This window comes from Gregarina niphandrodes (assembly GCF_000223845.1).
Source record: "Gregarina niphandrodes unplaced genomic scaffold scaffold00001, whole genome shotgun sequence".
NCBI lineage: Eukaryota > Apicomplexa > Conoidasida > Eugregarinorida > Gregarinidae > Gregarina > Gregarina niphandrodes.
Window position 1 is genome coordinate 374,566 of NW_011645773.1, and position 21,426 is coordinate 395,991.

Consider the following 21,426-nt stretch of genomic DNA (forward strand, 5'->3'; position numbering starts at 1 on the left):
GGTGGAGGACGTGGTGTCGTTTGCCAAGTGGTTTGGTGGTGTGTTTGTGGGTTCTTGTTTTGTGAAGTAAGAGATGAGAGTGAAGCAGCGGAAGCCCGAGGCCGGTGTAGATGGTGCTGTGGACCAGTTGCGTAGTCAGTTGGATCAGAGGCGAGTGTTGGTGTTTAGTTTGCGTTCTGTTGTTCAGTTTACGTCGTCTAATAACCGACATTACGTTGACAATGTTTACAGTGGAGTGCAGAATGGTTTAGTGTCAGTGTTGGTGGAGTTACTGGGGAAGTATGTGAGTGACGAAGATATTGTGCATCATCTGGCTAAGATTTTAAGTGGGGTAACGAAGGCATTCGATCAGGATCCAGATGAGGAGGGGATCCAGCAAGCGATCGATCAAGGTTATGCAACACTGCTGGCGGGTGTGGTGGATGCATCCATCATAGTCTCCCAGCCCTCCGATGGATCGGTATGGCCAGCACTGGACAGCATTGTGAGGATAGCATTACAAAATAATGTGCTCACTGTCGAAGACACTACACTCGAACACATTGACACGAAACTAAACGCTCCCAAGTTTACAAGACCCTATCTTGCTGTCGTGTGCGGGCTATTGAACCTTTATACACGTCAACATCCTAAGTCCACAAAGATAGTAGACCTAAAAATTCCAACTAAGTTACTAAACAATCTCTACAAGAATTCACGCCAGGGCAACAATGCTTTCGATTCTGAGTCACTACAATTTTTGTCCGAGTCACTGGGCACCGTTCTCGCTATCCTACCACCAACCGGTGGCTATCCGGATCATGAAGACGCAACCGGCGTTGTCCTCAAGTTGTTAGAGTTGGTACGGGGTAAAAAGGCTCTGACTGAGACCCTTTCGCGCATCCTTGCCGCTTTGGTTGGCCCGGAGCAGCTGAAGAAAAGTGCGGAAGCAATCGGGAAGGGTGGAAAAGAGTCTCTGCAAGCGTTGGAATTGTTGTCTGCACTATCGCACTCGAGTGCGTTCACAGCTTCGTTTCAAGATGCTGGTCCGTTGTGTAACATACTCAACCAGTGTGATGACGTTTTAGACGAAGCCAAGGCATCCAGCGTCAAGGCAGCCTGCAGCATGCTCACCGGACTACTGACGAACAACCCCAAGGAAGTAGGCAAGGCGAATGTGCAGGAGGCGAGCGGCAAAGTGCGCGAGTTTTTGAAGAGCGTCGAGGGCATGTCCGACGACTTGAGTGAGGCAGTCTATGGTCTTGCCAGCGCACTCAGCTCCAGTGATGCTGCCTTTGGTCGCAGCGTCAACTCAGGAACAGTTGAGATAATTGCCAAGACTGTCACCCCTAGCCAAAACCCAGATACGGCTATGGCAGCCCTCAAATTGCTATCGCACTTGCCGACAGTGCCGGCAGATCTGGAGGCTGTCGAAGTGGCCTTTAGTTCGCCAGACAAAAGACTTATGGTGCCCGCGGCAAAGATTTGCGAGACCTTCATGAGGGAGCGTAAGGAGGAGAGTCTGATAAAGGTCCTGCCCGCGATCGTGAACGGATTAAAGTCACTTACAGCCGACAATCGCGCCGAGATGGAGGCGTTATTGCCCATGCTACAAATGCTGTCGGCGGCCAGCGAGGTGGGCGGGCCATTGGCCAAGGTCGAGTCGGACTTGTCTGTGGCGGTATTGCGTTGTTCGATGACATTTGCTGATATACCACACATAGTTAAAGCATGTGAGACGTATTTGCGGAAGACCGCTTCAACTGCAGATATCCAGAAGGCGATTGATCAGCTGGTTAAGCTCTCGAAAGAGCCGAAGAAACATTTCCGGGAGTGTGTTGATGCTTGTGCTACTGTACACGGTGTTAGTAGTTTGTCCGGCACAGATGGAGTGGGTGCAGAGTCGTTGGACGGTTTGATCAAGGCACTGGGACATGTATGCCAATGCCCATACTTCCCGGAGCAGCGTCAGCTGATTACACACGTTTTGACATGTGTTAAGTCACTCGCTCCGATCGTGTCCAATAAAGAACCGCTGAAGGAGGAACCTCACCGGCTGCTGGCTATCGCACACTCGGCAGGATGTCGAGCTATTGCGGATCAGGAACAGAACTCGACAGGCGATTCGGTGGTGACAGATATCGTGCGATGTGCGACGGTTGTAACACAGTTGGATCATTTTGAAGCACTGGGCAGTTTGGAGAAATGTATGGGTGATATTAGTACGTTGATGCGCAAGTATCCGGAGCAGCGGAAGACACAAGTTGCGTGTCTGCAGTTTCTATCTGTAATTCTGGCACTTAACTCGGGCGATGTGTCGCCGGAATTCCTGAAGTCTGGCGCGTCCAAGCAAGTGCTAGGTACCATGAGTCGTGGTAGCGCGATCGAAGAGTACCAGGCGGTGGGACTAAGGGTGGTCCTCACTTGCGCCAAGAAGCGACCCGAGAACGTAGACGGGCTGCGTCGGGCGGGTGTCACGGAGGTGCTCAAGATGGTCTCAGAAAACTACCAGTCCAAGGCAGACGTTCTCAAACTCTGTCAACAATGTCAAGCTATTCTCATGCCACAGGACCAGGCACGGGATGAAGTCTTGAGTCAAATAGAGGCACTGCAAATTGCCGGCCGGAACCGCGATGTCAAGACCGGCGGTGAGGCTTTGGCCACACTTGCGGGACTTTCAGCGGCTGCGGACGCGGCCAAGTTCGCCGCCAAGAACGGTGTGGGCAACGCGGTGAATGCGTTTTTCGAATCCATGAAAGTGGCGCCCGCGGTACCCTTCCAGAACTTGGAGACGTGTTCGCTGGGTGCTGTACAGACATTACGCAATGTCGGTAACGTGGGAAAGCCGCACAGCTCCATGCTGCTCAAAGGCGGGGCCATCCCTCTCATACAGACCATTTTGGAGGAAGCGTTGCAGCAAGACAACGCAGTGGCGAGTGAAGTCGTAGCTCAGTGCCTCGAGGCCGGTCGTTGTCTACTGACCAATGAGAGTAACCCCGCAGCTGCGCCGGGTGCACAGGAGTTCAGCGCGCGTCTTACCGAACTTCTCCCGCAGCTCGCCGCAGATCCGAAACAGGTCATGGGCATTGTTTCCACGGTGGGGTTGTTGGCATCTGAAGAAACCCTCAACGGCGCCGCCTTCAATGCGTCATTGCCCCGCCTCATTGAGGTTTTGGAGCATAGTACATCAGAGACCGAACGTGTTGACGCGCTGCGTTGCATCTTCCAAATGGTCGGAAGGGATCGTCACCAAAACAAGCTTGTTCAGAAGTTCGCTGAAGCCGGCGGCTGCGAAGCCGTCATCCGTTGTCTCGACTCTTACGGCCAAGACGAGAACAAGACGGCCATCTGGTGCCGCAAAGTGCTCGAGCGAATTGTGAGCGCAAACGGCGACGGAACTGCGCTGCGTCAGGCCATGCTGAAACGTGGAGGTAGTAATGCGTTGGACTTTGCAGTGCGCGCACTGGGTAGGAATCTGGGAGGTTGTCGTGACGATGCGGACTCGACGGCCACCGTGCTGGGTATGCTTTGCAAGCTGACCACCAAAGTAGACAAGAAACGGTTGCAGGACATGGACCTGCTGGGTACGGTGACGGAGGCACTGGTTGTTGATGGTAGTACGACGGAGATGAAGGGACTGATGGGAGAACTACTTGGTAACTTAGGTGGTGACGCGTTGGTGGACGACTACTTCCAGGAGGTAATTGATCTTTGCGACCGGAAGCCGGATCGTTGGAAGAGTGAGTTGGCATCAGTGTTGCAGAAGTTGGAGACCTTCGTTTTTTGTCACCCCGATGACGTGGACGCAGCCTTCGGTAAGGCGCCTCAGGCCGTTTCTGCACTCGCAAGAATTTTACCCGGTTTGGGTAATGACGTGGAACTGTTGGAGCATGCCGCGCTCACTGTTAAGAACCTGGCGCACCGCTTTGCGGACGACCCGATGAGCAACTACGGTGTCCAAACTTGCATCCAGTCTGGGTTCGCACATACTGCGATCGGCATGATCAATGATTCGGGCAAATCATCGTGTGTGCGGAAGTCCTCTAACTTCCTGCGCGACATGTACGAGACGTTGGAGCTCTGTTGCTCTAGCGAAGTGACCTATAGCGCGGTCGCTAAGCTGGCAACTGCTAACAGCGACGAATTCCTGAAGAGCACTTGGGACCTACTTTACCGCTACAAGAACCAGGAGGACGTTGCGACAGCGATAATCTCATTCATCGGCCATTTCTCGCGGAACACGGAGGCGGTAGAGGCATTGGAACGCGCTCGCAAGACTTGCGATGACTATGACAAAGTGCGCGAACTTGGTGGCGATGTTTCCGAAGCTGTTTGGAATATTGTCTGGAATTTAAGACGTAATGGTCAGAGCGTTGGTAATGGACTGGATGCTCTGGGTATGATTGCTGCGAATGCCAGTGGCCGGTTGACCAAGGTGCTAAATGGAAGTTCGCGGGGTGCAAATATCGACAAGATTAAACAACTTGCCGAAACAGGTCCTGAGGCTGCCGCTGGTTTCGCGGGCTTCTGTCGTTGTCTCATGACCGCTGAGGTGCCTGGTACGGAGGACATCTGGATGAATTTGTTGGAGATATTGGTGAAGCAGTATTACTCTATTCGTGATGATGAATCGACGGAGCAAGATGTGCGCGATCGGCTACTCCGACGTATGGGAGGTTGCATCGAAGCTTTTGCGCAACGGAAGCAATTCAATCTCGTACGTGGACCTCGAGGTATTGAATGTTTGACTGAAGCAGTCAAAGCCGAGTCGCACAATCAGCAAGCAGCTAGATCGCTGGTTGCATCCTGCTTCGCTATGCGTGAAGACTCACAAAGTTGGAACACACTCTGTAGCACCGCGCTCCCCGTCGTGGTGGTGGAGGGATTTGAAACTGTCACACTCGAACAAGACGTGGCCGACCAGTTTTTGGACCTTTCTTTGGAATTAGCCCAGGTTGATGAAGACAACCTACGTATCATGCAAGAGACCTCTGAGATCATTCTGGCGACGGACTCCATCAAGATGAACGCACTTAGTAACGGTTACCCGGCGACTGGTGAGTTATGTGTAAAGTGCGATAAACTGAGGGGTTTATTGGCGGCTAAGTTGGAGCAGAAACTTAAGCTGGAAACGGTCTACAAACGCTGGGTGGCACGTATCGACCGAAATGGAGGCTCTCCCGAGATCCTGGAGCTTGGTACGAACGCGGGTAAAGACCTTTTGGCGGAGTTTGAGTTTGTGTATCGAGAGACGGAGGAGCTGTCCCGGAACCTGAAGCTGCAGGCGGTGGCGCAGGACCCGGTTGCGCGGGAGTTCTGGTTCGGTTGTCACTGTTTTACGTTGTTGCATCAATTGCCTCTGAATGCTCGTTTGTTGTGCGAAGCGCGAGGTACAACACACGTGTGGGCGGTGCAGGCACTAAAGAAGCAGCCGTTGGAGGAGTCACTGCAGACAGTGGTGGAGGCTGTGGTAGATGCAGTAAATAACGCGCCAGAGGACTATGCAGGCGTGGAGGGTATGGCCGCAATCGCAGTGGAAGTTGTGCGAAGGTGTACTGAAAAGGCAAAGTGTCAAGAGGGCGTGACGTCATGGACTGTTGCTCGGGTACCAACCGACCATGGCCCTTTCGTAAGCGATCCCGGTGTGGCGGAAGAGTTGTCTCGGAGTGTCGAGTCCTGGATGGTTGAACGTCTAGTCTTTATGGCGAGGCTGTGCTCTCAGCGGACATTTTATAACGATACAGAGGCGCTGAATGCACTGAAGTACGTCTGGACGTTGGTTGATCGACAAGAGTTCGGTGTAAGCACGCTTAAAAGTCTGATGCGTGTGTTGCGGGCAATGGCCAATGAGGGGATCTGTGAAGAATTTATTGAGCTGAAGTACCCGGAAGCATTGTTAGAATTGGTGGATGGGTTGAGTACACCGAAAGATCTTTTGGCTGACGTTCTTATGGTCATCGGATTCATGGCTTCGTTCACGAAAACCAAGAATTACTTTGGCCGACTTGAAGGTGTCCGTCGCATCGTGGCGCTGCTGAAGAGGTCAGAGAAAGAAAAACCCTCGGCGTCATTATCGCGTGTGCAACAGAATGCGTGTCTCGCTATCGGCAACCTTGTGCTCGGACATCCCCAGAATGGAACCTTGTTTGGCAAGGAGGGTGGGGTCGACCTCACCAACCGAATCCTAAACCGCGCGATGGACAGCAAGGTCGATTATGACTTAGCAAACGCTGCCTGCGTCCTTATGTGCAATGCTTCCTTCAAGCGAGACGACTTCAAAGAGGCCTTCGGACGCGCGAACTCGCCTTCCTTCATCCTCCAGTGTTTCCGAACCTACGACGGAGCAGACGTGCCGGCCGCACACCGTTGTCTCGGCTCCATGTTCAAGGCCGTCGGTAACCTCGCCTTGGTGCCGTCGAACGTGCAGCGGTTCCTGGATGGCGATATTGGTGGCTGTATGAAGATCTTCTACCGACGCGCCGATTCGGTTCCCGATGAGCTCTTGCTGGTCTCGCTCAAGACGCTCTCAAACTTAACGCTGGAAAATGCAGACGCGTTCATGAACCACTTTGGAGCGATATTGGTGCCCCTAATCGATATCATTTCTTCCGGGAAGCACAATCATGCCGGCCTCATGGCGTTCATGTGCGATACGTTTGCTTCGCTCTGTCGAAACGTGGACAATCGTAAAGTCTTTCTCTCGCACCAGGGCGTTGAGCAGTCGATATCGCTGGTGAATGAGTTCAAGGACGAGCAGCTATACATCAAGGCGCTGGACCTCTTCGCCGTCCTCGGTTCCTACTCGGATGCCGCGCAGCGTATGGCGGACAACGGGCTTTTCAGCTTCATCCTTGGCGTCCTGGAGGAAGGCGACGACTTGGATGCACTGACGGTCGTGGCGGCGCTCCGCGTGATTCGCCGGCTCGTTGCTGATAAGGCGGTTAGCGATATGTTCATCCGCGCCTCGCCCATGGCGTTGTTAACTGAGTGCATCAAGGCTGCAGCGCCCTTCGCTGAAGACTCTGTGCCCTCGGCGCTTACAGTTAAGGAAGTATGCCACATTCTACTAACCTTGATCTACCTCCATGCGTCCGAGTACGGCTCAGATGTGGACTACCAGAACGCGGTGAACCCGAGAGAGGTCGCTTGGGCCCAGGAGTTGTTGTCCGGTGTGGCCATTCGTTCGCAGCAATTCTCGCGAGTCTTCTCTCGCCGTGTGCCAGCTTCAGATGTTTCCGAAGAAGGTTCCGACGACTCCGAGGACACTCGCGGTAGCAGCGCCGCGGACATGGTTTCCGCCAGCTCGGAGGCCAGTGCGGAGATCGGGAACGACGAAGAGGGCAGTCCCGTTGACCTGCACACACCCCCTCGGAGAGACGAATCGAATTCTCAGACCGATAGCAACGTCAACAAGCGGGACATCCTTGTCAAACCGAAGGGTCCGCGCAGCTACTCCGAGATCGGCCTTGACGCGAAGGCGCTCACATTAATCTCCCGCGCACTGTTCGTCATGTTCCTCGGGCAACATGATGACGTGCTACACGTCGACAAACTGAGCGAGTTCGGACTCTCGCTCCTCGCCTATACGGCTTGTGAGAAACCCGACGGGTGCGGTCTCGTCTTCACCGACTGCAACGCAGATGTTGGCCTGCCTCTACTAGTCTCCAAAATCTTCGGCCATACCAAGACACAGAAGGGCGAAGGAAAAATCAGACTACTGGCCGTCGGAGCGGATCTCGTAGGCAACGCATGCTGCATCATACCCGCCAACGAAATAGCTGCAATTTCTAACAGCACTGATGCTATGGGCGCCCTTCGAAGCGCCGCATCCGCACTCACCAAGAAACGGGAGGCGCCCCTCCGCAAACGCATCGACGACATCTGGAGCCTGCTCGAAGGCAACAAAGATGCACCTAGGCCCGAAGCATTCTACTCTCTAGCCACGTACGAATTCCCCATTGACGGACTCCAACTTTCCCGAGAGGAATTCCCCAACGGCGTTCAAGACCTCCCCGGCAAAATTAGAAACAAGATCAGAAAGGGAGGAAAGAGCAAATGCCTAATCAAAAACGAAGCCGGCCAATACACACTCAAACCCCTCTGGTGGAAGAGCTCGGGTGACATGAGCGAACTACGGTTCATGACCGACGCCAGCTCACAAAACTACGACTTCCACATACCTCTTAGCAGGGTACGCAAAATCGTCAGAGGCACACAGGACCCCGACTTAACTGAACAAATCAAACAATTAAAAGGTAACCACGACCACACAAATCACAACACACTAGTTCTTCACTCACTCGCTCACACCTGCCAGCTCAGGCAGCTCGATCACTCTATAGTTTCCGCCATCGTTCCTTCAGTAAAAACGCGACACATCGTGTCTGTCTGTGGAGGTGATGCCCCCGAAGTGAATATGGTGTTCTCGAATAGGATCAAGACTTCAAGGATGTATGAACGGATCGCCACGTGGCACGCGGCAGCCACTCGTTAGATTTTTAGTTAGAACATGTGTAGGCCATATATTTGAGGGTCGGTGGTTCGCTCAGCTTAAGCAGGATTCGGACCAGAAGGTCGGCTATTTCCTGGTGCGCTAAACTTGAGACAACCGCACCGAAAGTCGCACCGAACAAAAGCAGTCCCAGTGCCGATAAACACCCACTTGGACTCAAGCACCCCCAACGCAGGCACCCTCGTGACTCCCCGAACCGAGTTCGATCCGCCGTTAAGATTGGTTCAGGCGGCGCTTGAATGCTACCTGACTTAGCATGCCCCGTCTTAAATGGTGATTGCACGATGCCGTCCGCGGTTGGAGACGGACACAGGTCATCGGGCACATCTGTATCCGCCAGCAAACCAGTGTCCGCTCGCTTAAGATGAAGGATTATGCTAGGCTTTTCCTGTGCAGAATCAAGCTGAGGATTTGGAACAACGTCGTCCAAGTGAGGACAAACATCGTCTATGCTACAATGCATAGTAGCCTGAAGCCCCTTCCGCCGTCTCCCACCACTAATCTCCTGCTTAAGCCGTTCGCAATCGTGTTGTAGCTGCTCCACGTAATTCTTCAGCTCAGCTAGCAGTTGATTTTGCATGAGTATACGGTCTCTCTTGCTCTTGATGTTGCACTGCATCCTTAATATTGAAGCGTTGCTTAGCATCTGAGTCTCCGATAAATAACCCATCACTCCCGCCATTTTGGCGTAATCCTCCCCACAAGACCAGGAGCAATGAGGTATCGCATTACACTTCTCAGCATCTAAAAAACATGATTCAGCCAAGGTTAGCTCAGAGTTCCCTTACGTGTATGCAGGATCATTAAATACGGATGCGCTTTTCCCAGCAGCTCCGCTAATTTATAGCTCATGAGATGTGTATACTTGTCCACCGGATCGCCTTTCGATGCCAGTTCAGTAAACTTAGGAATGTAGTATTGCTCCAATTCACGAACCACAGACTGCACAATGCTATGCGCATTGACCCATCCGCAATTGGAGCAGCTGCTCGGATGCTTTCTGGATTTTCTCTCTGATGTCAAACTCCGAACAGCAATCGGTGTTTTAGAAATGCTGACCTTCTTCTCGGTCTGATAAATTTGACTCTCCGCCAATCCTCCGTTTCGAGAGTGATTCCACCATTTGCTTGATTCAAACTGCTTGTCTTCCTGGGACGATATAGCAGCGGCGAGCGCTGCGAGTGGATCTTCGTCGTCTCTAGATGCCGGGGGGGTCCCAATGAAGTTAGTTTTGTACAGATCCTTTTCTGAGGGCACAGCAGTTGAGAGATTGTCTTTGTCCATAGCTTCCTGGATAGATATGTCTTTCATTGTGCTGTTTCCATTCTATAGCACACGTGTGTGCGCTCTCAAAATTTCGTTCCAGGTCATGCTGAGGACCGGATAATTTCTTGTGATAAAATGTCCAAGGAGGGTTTTTTTGGGGAAGCAATAGAATGGAACGATGAACCCGCATTTCCTATAGATACCTACAAGTCGCTATCTACCCGAATCGACGCTGTAAGTAATTTTTAGTCTATTGGAATGGTCGTAGGATTTGCGGATTCATAACGTGTTGGCTTTGGCGGTGCTGGAGAGTGACGAGAAAATCAATCTGGATGAAGCAGTCAAGCTGTTCATCAATGCTTCATATGTCCCGGAGATATTCCCGGCGGTCCGTATAGAGGTGCGCGGGCAAATAACAGGTGCCATGTACACGATATCGTTGTTTGACGGAGGCCGAATACAATCCGCTGGCGGCTGTATGCCACGCGAGGCTGGATTATGTATGAAGCGCGTAGCAAGAAGACTGCGAAAAGGACTAAATATCCGAGTAAAGTTCCGGTCATTCGAGATTCATAACCTTTTGGGAGTTGTGGATATTTGTAAGCGCATCGACTTGAACAAGATGTACCAAGTAGCCCCGGGAACTACAGACTACGAGCCGTCGAAGTTCCCAGCACTGAGAGTTAGTGTCCCAGTACCAGAACGTGTTCGAGAAAGAAAACGACAACAAGAGCTGGAACCCATGATGAACAGCCAGGCGCCGGAAGACACACTACGTCGTAAAAGAGAGGCAGCAAGAATCATTACAGGATCTAAAAAGAAAAAGGTAGAGACTATAACTGCTTCCATTTTCACTAATGGCAAAATCAATTTCGTTGGAGGAAAGTACGTAAACACCTTCCTGCTTGATCTTGGTACCCAATTCTCTGCCCGTTCTCTATCGAACTTGGGTCTGACCTGCTTCGCCTCCTCCAAGAGAAGAAATTGCATTTCAGATCCGTCGAATCCATTGTTGCTGTGTTGGAGGAACTTAAGCCTTACATAGATGCGTGCAGCCACTGACAGCTGCCTTGGACTGCTCGACTGAGCGTGTGGTGACGAAATCGTGTGTGGTGACGAAATCGTGTGTGGTGACGAAATCGTGTGTGGTGGCCGAGCAAAATCCTTGTATGGAAGCTGGCATGACATTGCGCGGTGCAATCGAGGTGTATAATCGAGGTCATGTTCACCGTGGGCTGTTCTTCCGGATTGCACGAGATTTGGTGCAAGCGACTCTGCCGTCCGCCAGAACCCGAACTTTCGGAGGGTCTTCAGGGACAGAGCGATGTGCGTCCTCAAGAGACCTTCTTCGCTTAGTGACATACTGATCAAGACTTGTTCGTCGTTTGGTGTGAGTACGACCGTCTGCTCTACTATCGTCTCGTGCCCTGCCGTCATCTCGTGCCCTGCCGTCATCTCGTGTCCACTTTTCTGTAAGACGTCGAGCCCGTGTTTGCAACGAAACAGAATATGTCTCATCTGTTGAAGCTCTGTAGTAACCCGTCTCGTCGAACGTCTTCCCACCAAAGCGGTCGCAATAATTCTCGGCGGGTTTTTTGATATCCGTGGATAGATGGCGTTTTCTTGGCTCGATCGGAGAGGGCTGCTCGTTCCAGGGCTGCGGGTCCCTATCATTCCAACGTGAGTGTGGCTCTGGTGTCCACTCTGAGTTGGAGCGGCAGACATCCACCGATGCCACATTATTAGTGACGGGCGGCTGCAGACGGCGACCATGCAGACGGCGACCATTCCCATCCCACCTCATGTTGGATTCCAGTCGTGCATGTTCTTCTGTTCTCCTTGCTTGTTCTGGTTGCCGTGTATGATCTGGGTGTCGTGTTTGACCTGATTGTGCGATGTGTCCTAGCATGTGTTTCCATACCCTATGTGTTTCCAACCGCACTTTATTGTCAAGGTTAGTAATCTTTCTCATGAGTTTGTTCTCGTCGTAGCTGAGACCAAAAACTCGTTGGTTTGCGGCGTCCAGTAAGACGTGGTTGAGCAGCTCGGCGGTCAAGACGGGTATTTGATGGGTGGGGTACACGCAATTAAAGACGACGGCCCAGGAGAGGAGTTCTTCGTTAGACACGCCAACAGACGTCTCTCGGTATATTCTGGCAAGCACATATCTCTGAAGAGAGTCTAAATTGCAGCATAGTATCCTGCATATTTTGCCAAGCAGACCCGAGATCAGTACATCCGAGCTACCCGACCCAAGCAGGTTTGTGTTGACCATGCTTGCGTTGAGGATGTCCTGTAGGTGTGTCTGCAGGTTGGCAGTTGCGTAGACGCGTTCTAACTCGACAATATGTGCGGCGATTGATTGGTGGACATTGACATTCACTCGTTTCACGGACAGCGTGAGATCGGCAATGACGGCTTCCACGGCACAGTTGACGATGCTGGAGGTGATGCCGATCTCGTTGTTGGGCACAAAGCCGTCAAACCAGCGGTCAATTTTACTGAACACCAATGTGAGGAAAGATGGTAGAGCCGCGCAAAACACGAGGTGATAATTAAGCAACAGTCCTCGGTGCCCATTGCTCACTCGTACCCACTCACGAACCACCTCAGCAGCGCTATTCGGCCATGCAATCAGACGGCGACAATAACCATCGGCAATTTCACCGAAGAGAAAAACACCTGTTACGTAACTTCGACCTAAATTCACACTCATTACTTGTACCAAAGCCGAATATGTATTATCCTTGTCACGCGCCACTGCATCCAGACAATCATATATCGGCCACCGACGGTCTTGTATGCCCTGACGCAATATCGGAATCATATCCTCCGTAAGCAGACTCACCTTCTTGTGACTAACTAGACCCTGGCTAGACGTTGCGGCAGCCGACCATACGCCACGCCCTTCGTCGTCGCTGATCTTACGGATCGTACCTGTCCGCAACCGAACAGTACCGTCCTCCAAAACACATTCCTGAATGGCACAGCCCCTCGGTGTGAAAACCAGGACACGGTCAGCCATGGCCCGCAAAGCATCAGGCTCGCGGGAGAACCGCCACGTCGCCTCCTGGCCGTTTCGTTCGTCTCCTGCCATCACGATTTCTCCAGCGCTCGTCGTCACGTCCCGCCTTACCACGGTGACCGTGCCCTCATCGGTAACTGCTCGCGCGTCTGCGACAACTGGGTCATTTGTGATCACTCGTCTCCGGGTCTCATCTGACAAATGAACCACGATACGACCTGCACTCCGTCCTGCCTCTTTGCTCTGCAGCTTTTTGTGCCCGGTAGTCGTTTTCGGTTCGGGCGTTGCGGGATTGTGTGGCGGGCCGAGCGACATGTTGTACGCGTTGGTTTTTTTGGCAATGGAGCACGCAGCGGCCAGCGGCAGAATAAAGACCACGCCGTCAACTCCCGTGTAGAATCCTGGTTCCGGTCTCAGGACCCCAAATCGTTTTCGGCACCAACTCAACAACGTTTCCATACAGGTGAAATTTAACGCGAAATTGACGTCCAACTTTGCCAGCGGTCGAACAGTCTTCGGCAACACACCGCAGCTCATTAAAGCCGCGAGAGACACGAGCACTTTCTCTGAGCTCTCTACTGAGAGCAAATATATCTGCAGCATGGACCGCAGCTTGTCGCATATCACTTTTTGGTGTCTGACATCCGTCAACATCAAGCTGAAAAGATTCTAGTGAATTTGGGGAAGAGGGCCGGCGTTGTGCGACTGTCGGGCATGATGCTTACTTCCTCGCAAACATTTGCAAATAGTCGATCTCTGTGAACTTGTTGATGTGTGAAATATTGACCGCCTCGAGAATGACGTCGAAATCCGGCGAATTCAGGTTAGCGTAGTACCTGGACATGTAGATAACTGCGTCGAGAAGCCTGAGCTGGGTGCACGGGTGGAAGGTCCGTAGACAATGCGTGCTAAGATTTATTGCGCTTGCCGCATTGCCCACGCCCTTGTCGCAGGCTGCAACGTCCCAACTTGACGGAAAGGCCACTTGGTCCATGATTTCCCAGTCTTCTAGCAAGCGGGTAACATTGGCAACATCCCAAATCGACTCCGTAATCAAAAAGTGAATTTTTGCCCTCGGTAGGAATGCTAGAAGCGTCTCCACTTCGCATTTCAGACGATCGAAATCTTCGATAAATCCGAGAATAAACACGCGTGTGCATGCCTGAATTCTATTGGCTATATCAAGAGGATTCATGGGGTACGAAGCGACAACATGGCCGGTGCCGGGTACTACGTGGACCAGACGTCTAGCCTTGGCCTTTTTTTCTGCCGCATGGGAGAACACGGATAAAGTCGAGGAATCGGGAGAATCCAGCGATCCGTCTAGGGGGCTATCCTCGGCACAATTATTGTCCGGCAGTCGACCGCCGCTGGTGCTAGGTACGGCGGCAACTCCCATTAGTTGAGAGACTTTACCGCGAACAAACTTGATCATCGCGATCTGGATGTCAGTAAAGAATTTTTTTGCTTCAAACCATTGTCCAGTACGACCCTCCTTAGCCATAGACAATTGTTGCTCTATATACCCCTGAATATTCAGTAGAGGCAGCTCGTACGTCATCGGCCCCTCCAGCATAAGAGTGAGGGATGGGTTGGATAGTAGTTTCCTATTATCGACGACGTAGTCGTACTTGATTAGGTTTATCAAGCACCTCACAATTCGTGAGATCCAGACAATCAGTGACTGGACTGTCTCGTTCTCCTCAGACACTTTCACAGCCATTCGTATGAACCCCTTAGTATACTCTTGCAGTAGCGCAATAACTTTCAACACCTGCTCCCGGATTCCTGCTTCGGCTTGCTCCGTCGGTCGGTTATAATCCGTCGGTCGGTTATAATCGGTCGGCCACGTCAGGTCGACTTTTACTCGGGTTACTGCGAATCGGCCAGGATCTGGCGTGAATTTTCTTTCCAGCAGCCGTCCTTTATTCAACAAATCAGCTTTGTAGATGGTCCAGTATTCAACATCCACCTTTGCCAATGCAGCATTCTGCTCAATAGCACAAGGCGGAAGTCCATCAGCTTGTATTTCATGCTTCGGATTCACGTTCGCACACTGACACACACTTTTGTTAATCAATCGGATTAATCCCAACGCGCACTCCTTATCATCAAACTTTACATTATGGTATATAACAAAGCTGCTGTATTTTAATCTAAGTAAACGGTCATACCAGTAAGATATGCGCCGCCTGATAGCGAGTAATCGGATGCACTCATGGTCAACAATCACCAGTCCACAAAATTCTCTAACCATGTCAGCAAAGCCTTTTCGATAACCCTGCATCCACTTGGTCCACATATACGACTGGGACTTAACTGGCTCGAGATTGAGCTTTCCAGAGGCCATCCAATGCAACAAACCACAAGCACAACTACCTAGACAGAAGCACTTACGCTCGGCCTGAGACAAAGGTTGGCGGTATCCTCCCGCTCTAGCATTTACGGCATTAGCCTTTACGGCATTAGCCTTTAACGCACTAGCCTTTGCCGCACTAGCCTTTGCCGCACTAGCCTTTGCCGCACTAGCCTTTGTCGCACCAGTTACGGAGTCAGCCATGTCCGTCTCATTGGGGAAGGGGAGAGGGTATTCCGGTGTAGGGTTCTCTCTGAAGAACGCCCGGTCGCAGAGAACAAGGACACCCTCTTGGCCCAGTTCCTCTTGATTATAGCTCCTGATTTGCGCGACGGGGACGAAGTCTACTTCGAGCTGTTCGAAGGCGAATTGGAGCCCGGCCACGCGATCGGCAGGTGCCTTACAGACCCAGAGATGTCTCCGGTGACCTTGTACCCAGAGTGAGGCAATGGCAGCCGCGTACTCTCGGTACACGTTGTCTCCAAGTTCGCCCGATAGCGCAAAGGCTGCCTCCATAACACCACCATTCCTTCGGGATCTCACCTGTCTTTCATATTGGTTCATCAATAGCGTCACTGACTCCACATTCGACCGGTTCAGCCTCTGTTGCAGCACGGACATAGGTAGAAATAAACGCAAGTCCGCTTCCGAGAAACTTCGCAAACTTAAAGATATATTTGAACAACGCCTTAACTCCAACGGCGGATCCGCACCTAGGCAAAACATCGACTGATCATCCTCCGGGACCAGGTATGCAAACGGACGCACAAACACAGGCTCAGCGTCGTCCTCATCATCCAAATCAATCACGATGGCTTGGCTCTTCGGCGTTATAACTCTCGGACTGCCGCGAACGACTCGCGTAGTACTTTGGACCGTAGTAGTACTTTGGATCGGGGTATTAGTTTGGATCGGGGTATTAGTTTGGATCGGGGTAAGACTACCGCTGAGCGGAGCACCAGGCCCCAGGTTATTCGGAGGGGAATGACTAATCCGCGGCTCCGGCTTAATCGTCACTAACTCGATTAGCGTTGGACTTGTGGCAGTCACCGGCCCACCCACCGTGGCATCCACCGGCGACGCGTGACTCGACGATGTCGACTGCTTTGGTCTCACCGGTTGGCTCACCGCCTCACCCGAAGCACCTTGCACACCCGAAGTAGGTCCCGTCGGGAGTAGTCCACCCGTTGGGCGTTGCCCAACCGTAGGGGGTCGCCCGCCCGTCGGGGGTCGCCCGCCCGTCGGGGCGAGTCCACCCCCCTTACACGTTAGAGGTCTGTCTGTTAGAGGTCTGTCTGTTAGAGGTCTGTCTGTTAGAGGTCTGTCTGTTAGAGGTCTGTCCGTAGGAGGTTTAGATTCGGACAAGTTGGATTTATGAGGACCTGATTGACGACTAGTCTTTTCTTTCGGAGTGTTGCCACTGCTGTGTGATTCGCTATCATCTTCCGTGTCCGAGACTAGGTAGCGGGCTTTCTTGGCACCCTTTTTCTTCCCTGTTCGTTTCGGGTCCTGCGGGGAAAGAGCTGCAGCCCTTTTTGGACTGCCAGGCACACCAGAGGTTGTGGTCTTGCCCGTCGTCTTGGTTGCCGTCTTGACTGTCGTGTTGACCGCAGGGACGACCATCTTTATAGACGTTGGGCCAATATGCGGTCCAACTTTCGAAGCGCTTCGATTGGCGGCTTCAGCCGGTTTTGTCGCCAAGGAATCGCCCCCGCCGGTTGCAGTCTTCCCAGCCGGGGTGCGAGCGACCTTCGCAGTCGGAGTTGTCCCGCCGTTTGCAGTCGGAGTGGCCGCAACCTTTGCAGCCGGAACGGCCTCAACCTTTCCGGCGGTCACACCATCCGTATCCACGGCTCTCGCCAGCAAACCGTCAATGACTGACGTACCGTGCAAACCATCAACGACCGAGGTGAGGTTTTCTGTCGGCTGCACGCCAATAAGAGCTCTAGGGCCACCCCCCCCAGATTCGCTTTCGCTAGGGCCATCCCCTGCAGATTCGCTTTTGATCATTGTTTCCAGCGTGTCATTGTTTCGGGTGGTGTTGCCTCCAGTCCGGAAGTTGTCAATTTTTGTAGGAGTAGCTTTTTGTTCAGGGGCGGCAATCGGCTTGGAGGAAACCGGTTTGGAGTGGCCGATTGTAGGATCTTCCCCAGCCCGTAAATCAACTAGTTGTGATTTGGCGCTGGGCAGGTTTTGCCAATTCTGCACCTTTCTTGAATCATCTTCTTGGGAATCAAACATTGGCGATGAAATAGACTCACTATTCTCAGGATACGCCTCACAGTGGCCAATAACCATCTTGTTTATGGAGCCCACAGGGCCTCCATCGACATGGGCTGGGGGATCGGCTATTGGCAAATTCCCCGTACCTTCTACTAAAATGCTCTTCGGAACGCTTCCTCCTGGTCTTGAGGTCGAGGACAACGGTGTGCTACCAGGTGAGCTCCCCCCTTTTAGAGGGCCTGCAGAGGTGTCCTGGGTATCTACTATCGGTCCTGGTTCATTTAAGCTCCCTTCGACGATGGCTGCATATTCGACATTAACAAAATCCACCCAGTATACGCCATCGTTGATGACTGCCGAATGACCGATATAGTTCCCTTTAGAATCTCTTAATTGTACTCTCCAATTGGCGAGAGGCGTAATGGGCACTTCCGACGGCGCGACGCTTTTCAATTCCTTCAATAATGCGAAGACTATACATGACGTATCTCGTGAAAGATCATCTCCCAATTTCATTGATATACTCGCATGCTTGAATTTAAGTGTCACTACGGGAAAAACGCTACTTATATGCGCGCGCACACACGTGTGTTTGGTAAATTACCATTTAGCATCTGGCGGGGATTTTCTTTTATATGCATATATCTCGGCATGCCATTCGTCTAAAGAACCAAGAACACGATTATTACGTCCCTATCTGTTTGCCATCATGCGGTTCAAAGTTGCCGCACGTAGTTAGTTCTAATGCGCTCTATAAACACGTGTTTCGACGTCTATTGGTCTTGATCCGAATCGACGATTTCTTTAGAACACTTTCCAAACCAGACATAGTGAACCCAGCACTGATAAACCAGGATGTACTGCAACCTCCGGATTTGACGGTGATAGTGCACACACTGCTCAACACCGTGTACCAAGACTTCCAGGAGAACACGGAAGGCGAGGATTACCCGCTTCTTTATCGACTAGACAAGACGGGCGACACTGGGATGGATCGCTTGGTCTCGAATAACGGCGACAGCACCGCCGCCCAGGCAGGGGACACTGGCACCGTGGACCACACTGGCGCCGTGGACCAAACAGACCAAACGATGACTATAGATGAGGAGGAGGCGAAGAAGAGTACGGAGGTTGACGAGCTTGTTGTCGGAAAAAAACGACGTCGCAGCATTGGTCAGAGGGGCTCAATGCTGTCCAGGCAGGGTCCTCCACCGGCGGCCTCGGAGCTCATCACTAACTCGGACTCCGGATCCGGCATAGCCAGACCCAGCTTGACCAGGCCGAGTTTGGCTAAACTCAAATATTCTTCGACCGGGTTGCTTAGCGAGCGAAAGGGAGACAAGGAACGGGAAGAGACTTGGACGCGGATAATCTACATTGAGTCTATGGCCAGTGCCGTGCTCAAAATCGGGTTCTCGAATCACCCTTCCAGAATGCAGTGGCTGCGAAAACAGGAAACCCGACTTTTCGCCATCCGTCTGGGTCTTTGGTGGATACATAATGTAAGCAACTCGACCGCTTTGACCGAACTACTCAAAGGCCTGGAAGCCCCTTACACCCTAGAAGGGAATAAAACGGTCAAGGTGCGAATTTGCGTGGATAATAACGAATTTCTTAGACGCAGAGCATACCCACTAACGAGTCAGAACACAGTGTTTGCGTCTTGGCTGCCTAATGTGTGCTCGGTGTGTGTTGCCTAGTGTGCGCTACCTAGTTGCCTAGTGTGTGCTACCTAGTTGCCTAGTGTGTGCTGCCTAGTGTGTATGAGGTGTATAGATGGATAGCGGTATTTGTTTAGACGGAGAGTTGACTTTGCCGACCTGGACTGTGTACCACATGTTGATTGAGCGTTTCGGTCACCACGAGGTGGCGTTAGACAAGAGTTTGGATGCTGGTGGTGCCCGGAGTTTGCGGCTGATCGGAACGTTGGATGATTCTTTGAAGGACGTGCTGAAGAAGCTAGATAGCTACGAGCCTGAGTTCGCCTCGAAGATGACCACTGCCGGTCCGGGTGAGGGATTTAAACTGAGTCTCGCCAAGATTGGCGAGGCAGTCCGGTACCTGCCACCATGCATGAACAGGCTCTTATTCCACATGAAGCAACATCGCCACCTGCGTCATTTCGGACGTCTGCAACTGTGGCCCTTCCTCCGCGACTGTGGCATGTCCCTACCAGAACAGACCACTCTTCACAAACGCCTCTGGGCTGACCCCTCCAAATTCGACAAAGAGTAATAACACTCCATTCTGTCACCGCCCCCGGCTTTTCTGACCAACCCAGTCACCAAACAATCACCGACACTCGTTTCAGACACATATACACGTTGCGCCACATCTACGGCCAAGAAGGCAAGAAGGAGGCCAAGTCGTGCTACGGCTGCAGCTACATCGTGGGCAACCAAATGCCGCGACCTCAGCAAGGCGACGCTCACGGCTGTCCCTTTAAAGAGCTCCCAGCGGACCAGCTCAACAAGGCGCTGGTGTCGTGTTATGGCTTGAAGTCCACGGACATTGAGGACGTCTCGAAAACACTTCAATTGGAAGGACCCCAACTCGCCTGTCGGCGACTATTCAATTACGCCCACCCCGACAGGCCAGACGACGACATTGGCATCAATCCTACGAACTTTTACGTCAATTCTGTTCCCAGCGAAGGTCTTTGATCCAAGGATCTTTGATCCTGGACTGGGTGGGTGTCCATTAGGGTCTCGGCCAGCTGGTTGGTTGGTTGGTCGTTGGATTGTTGTTTTTTATATCGGAAGTGGCCGGGGTATGGCTGAAGACAGCAGCCGATCGGCGGTGGTTGTGTCGGGTGTGCCATTGTATCCGTATCGGGTAGGGTGGGTACCGAAGACGCAGAGTGACTTTGGTGGCGGTGGGGCATACCCAGAGGTGCATTTGGCTCAGTTTCCTCAGGATGCTGGACGGCGTGTGACGGAGGCGGAGATTGTGCAGCGTAAGGTGAGTATAATGAGTCATCAGATAAACGAGTTTGGGCATGCGGTGAAGCCAGGAGACCATTTAGCCCGGTATATGCCGGCGGATGGATTGGAGAAGCCTAGTGACGAAGCGACAGAAGCATTAGCGCAGGATACCGAGCGAGCATTGGCGGCAATTTTGGGGAAGCGTGCAGGCCAATCTCAGTTGGCACGTGCGGAAGCGAGTGCCCGTGCATCAGATAAATTTGTACGTTATATACCTGATCCAAATGCACCGGGATATAATCCAGCTATCAAGGAACGGGTAGTCCGAATTGTGGAAAAAGCTGTAGACCCATTGGAACCCTCCAAGTTCAAGAAACGAAAAGCACCTGCCCCCAATTTAGAAGAACCTACTCCTCTACTCAGACCACCCCCCAAGAAATTAACGCCTGCCGAACGAGAAAGCTGGAACATACCACCTAGCATTAGTAACTGGATTAACCCTGCTGGACACACACTCCCACTCGAAATGCGCATTCAAGCTGACCGTCGTAACATGCAAGAGGTCACAGTCAATCCCAAATTTGCCGGATTCAGTGAAGCACTCTATGTAGCAGAAAGAGTCGCACGTGAGGAACTTAAACTTAAGCAGGACTTATTAAAACAGAAGGCTCAGGAAGCTGAAAAAGAACGAGAACAAAAACTTAGAGACTTAGCCGCCAAAGCGAGACAAGAAAAAAATCTTCTACTCGCCGCACGAGCGGCACAACGACGAGACGACGACAACGAAATCAAACAAGAAGTCAAGGACTCACCAACTAGACATCAATGAATGATCCCGATGGTGGGATCCCGATGGTGGGATCCCGATGCTGGTTATTATCCGTCTGTCTACGGACGGATTTATCTATCAATGACTGACTGACCACGGGCCCAATACACCCCGAGGATGGCAACCGCACATGGCCGACGTACGTGCGTACGTACTGACTTACGTGCGTACGTACTGACTTACGTGCGTACGTACTGACCTACGTGCGTACGTACTGACGTACGTGCGTACGTACTGACGTACGTGCGTACGTACTGACCTACGTGCGTACGTACTGACGTACGTGCGTACGTACTGACGTACGTGCGTACG

At 52.1% G+C, this 21,426-nt stretch overlaps 6 protein-coding genes across 6 annotated transcripts; 4 read left to right on the forward strand and 2 right to left on the reverse strand.

Moving 5' to 3' along the window:
- Positions 1–73: 73 nt before the first annotated feature.
- Positions 74–8,473, forward strand: GNI_005330 (hypothetical protein; the record flags this gene model as incomplete). Its single annotated transcript, XM_011130307.1, has 1 exon — positions 74–8,473. The coding sequence occupies one exon, from the start codon at positions 74–76 to the stop codon at positions 8,471–8,473; it is 8,400 nt and encodes a 2,799-aa protein (XP_011128609.1).
- A 4-nt stretch (positions 8,474–8,477) lies between these two features.
- GNI_005340 (hypothetical protein) lies at positions 8,478–9,802 on the reverse strand (the record flags this gene model as incomplete). Its single annotated transcript, XM_011130308.1, has 2 exons — positions 8,478–9,235; positions 9,280–9,802. 2 exons carry the CDS (start codon positions 9,800–9,802, stop codon positions 8,478–8,480), a joined length of 1,281 nt encoding a protein of 426 aa, XP_011128610.1.
- Positions 9,803–9,892: 90 nt separating this feature from the next.
- On the forward strand, positions 9,893–10,819 carry GNI_005350 (putative transcription factor TFIID, protein TBP; the record flags this gene model as incomplete). The annotated part of the gene is made up of 3 exons (XM_011130309.1): positions 9,893–9,991; positions 10,026–10,642; positions 10,753–10,819. The coding sequence occupies 3 exons, from the start codon at positions 9,893–9,895 to the stop codon at positions 10,817–10,819; spliced, it is 783 nt and encodes a 260-aa protein (XP_011128611.1).
- A 163-nt stretch (positions 10,820–10,982) lies between these two features.
- GNI_005360 (african swine fever virus J13L) lies at positions 10,983–17,877 on the reverse strand (the record flags this gene model as incomplete). The annotated part of the gene is made up of 2 exons (XM_011130310.1): positions 10,983–13,440; positions 13,508–17,877. The coding sequence occupies 2 exons, from the start codon at positions 17,875–17,877 to the stop codon at positions 10,983–10,985; spliced, it is 6,828 nt and encodes a 2,275-aa protein (XP_011128612.1).
- Positions 17,878–17,996: 119 nt separating this feature from the next.
- GNI_005370 (DNA primase large subunit) lies at positions 17,997–20,024 on the forward strand (the record flags this gene model as incomplete). The annotated part of the gene is made up of 3 exons (XM_011130311.1): positions 17,997–18,944; positions 19,138–19,592; positions 19,673–20,024. 3 exons carry the CDS (start codon positions 17,997–17,999, stop codon positions 20,022–20,024), a joined length of 1,755 nt encoding a protein of 584 aa, XP_011128613.1.
- A 109-nt stretch (positions 20,025–20,133) lies between these two features.
- Positions 20,134–21,114, forward strand: GNI_005380 (SkiP/SNW domain protein; the record flags this gene model as incomplete). Its single annotated transcript, XM_011130312.1, has 1 exon — positions 20,134–21,114. The coding sequence occupies one exon, from the start codon at positions 20,134–20,136 to the stop codon at positions 21,112–21,114; it is 981 nt and encodes a 326-aa protein (XP_011128614.1).
- Positions 21,115–21,426: the final 312 nt, after the last annotated feature.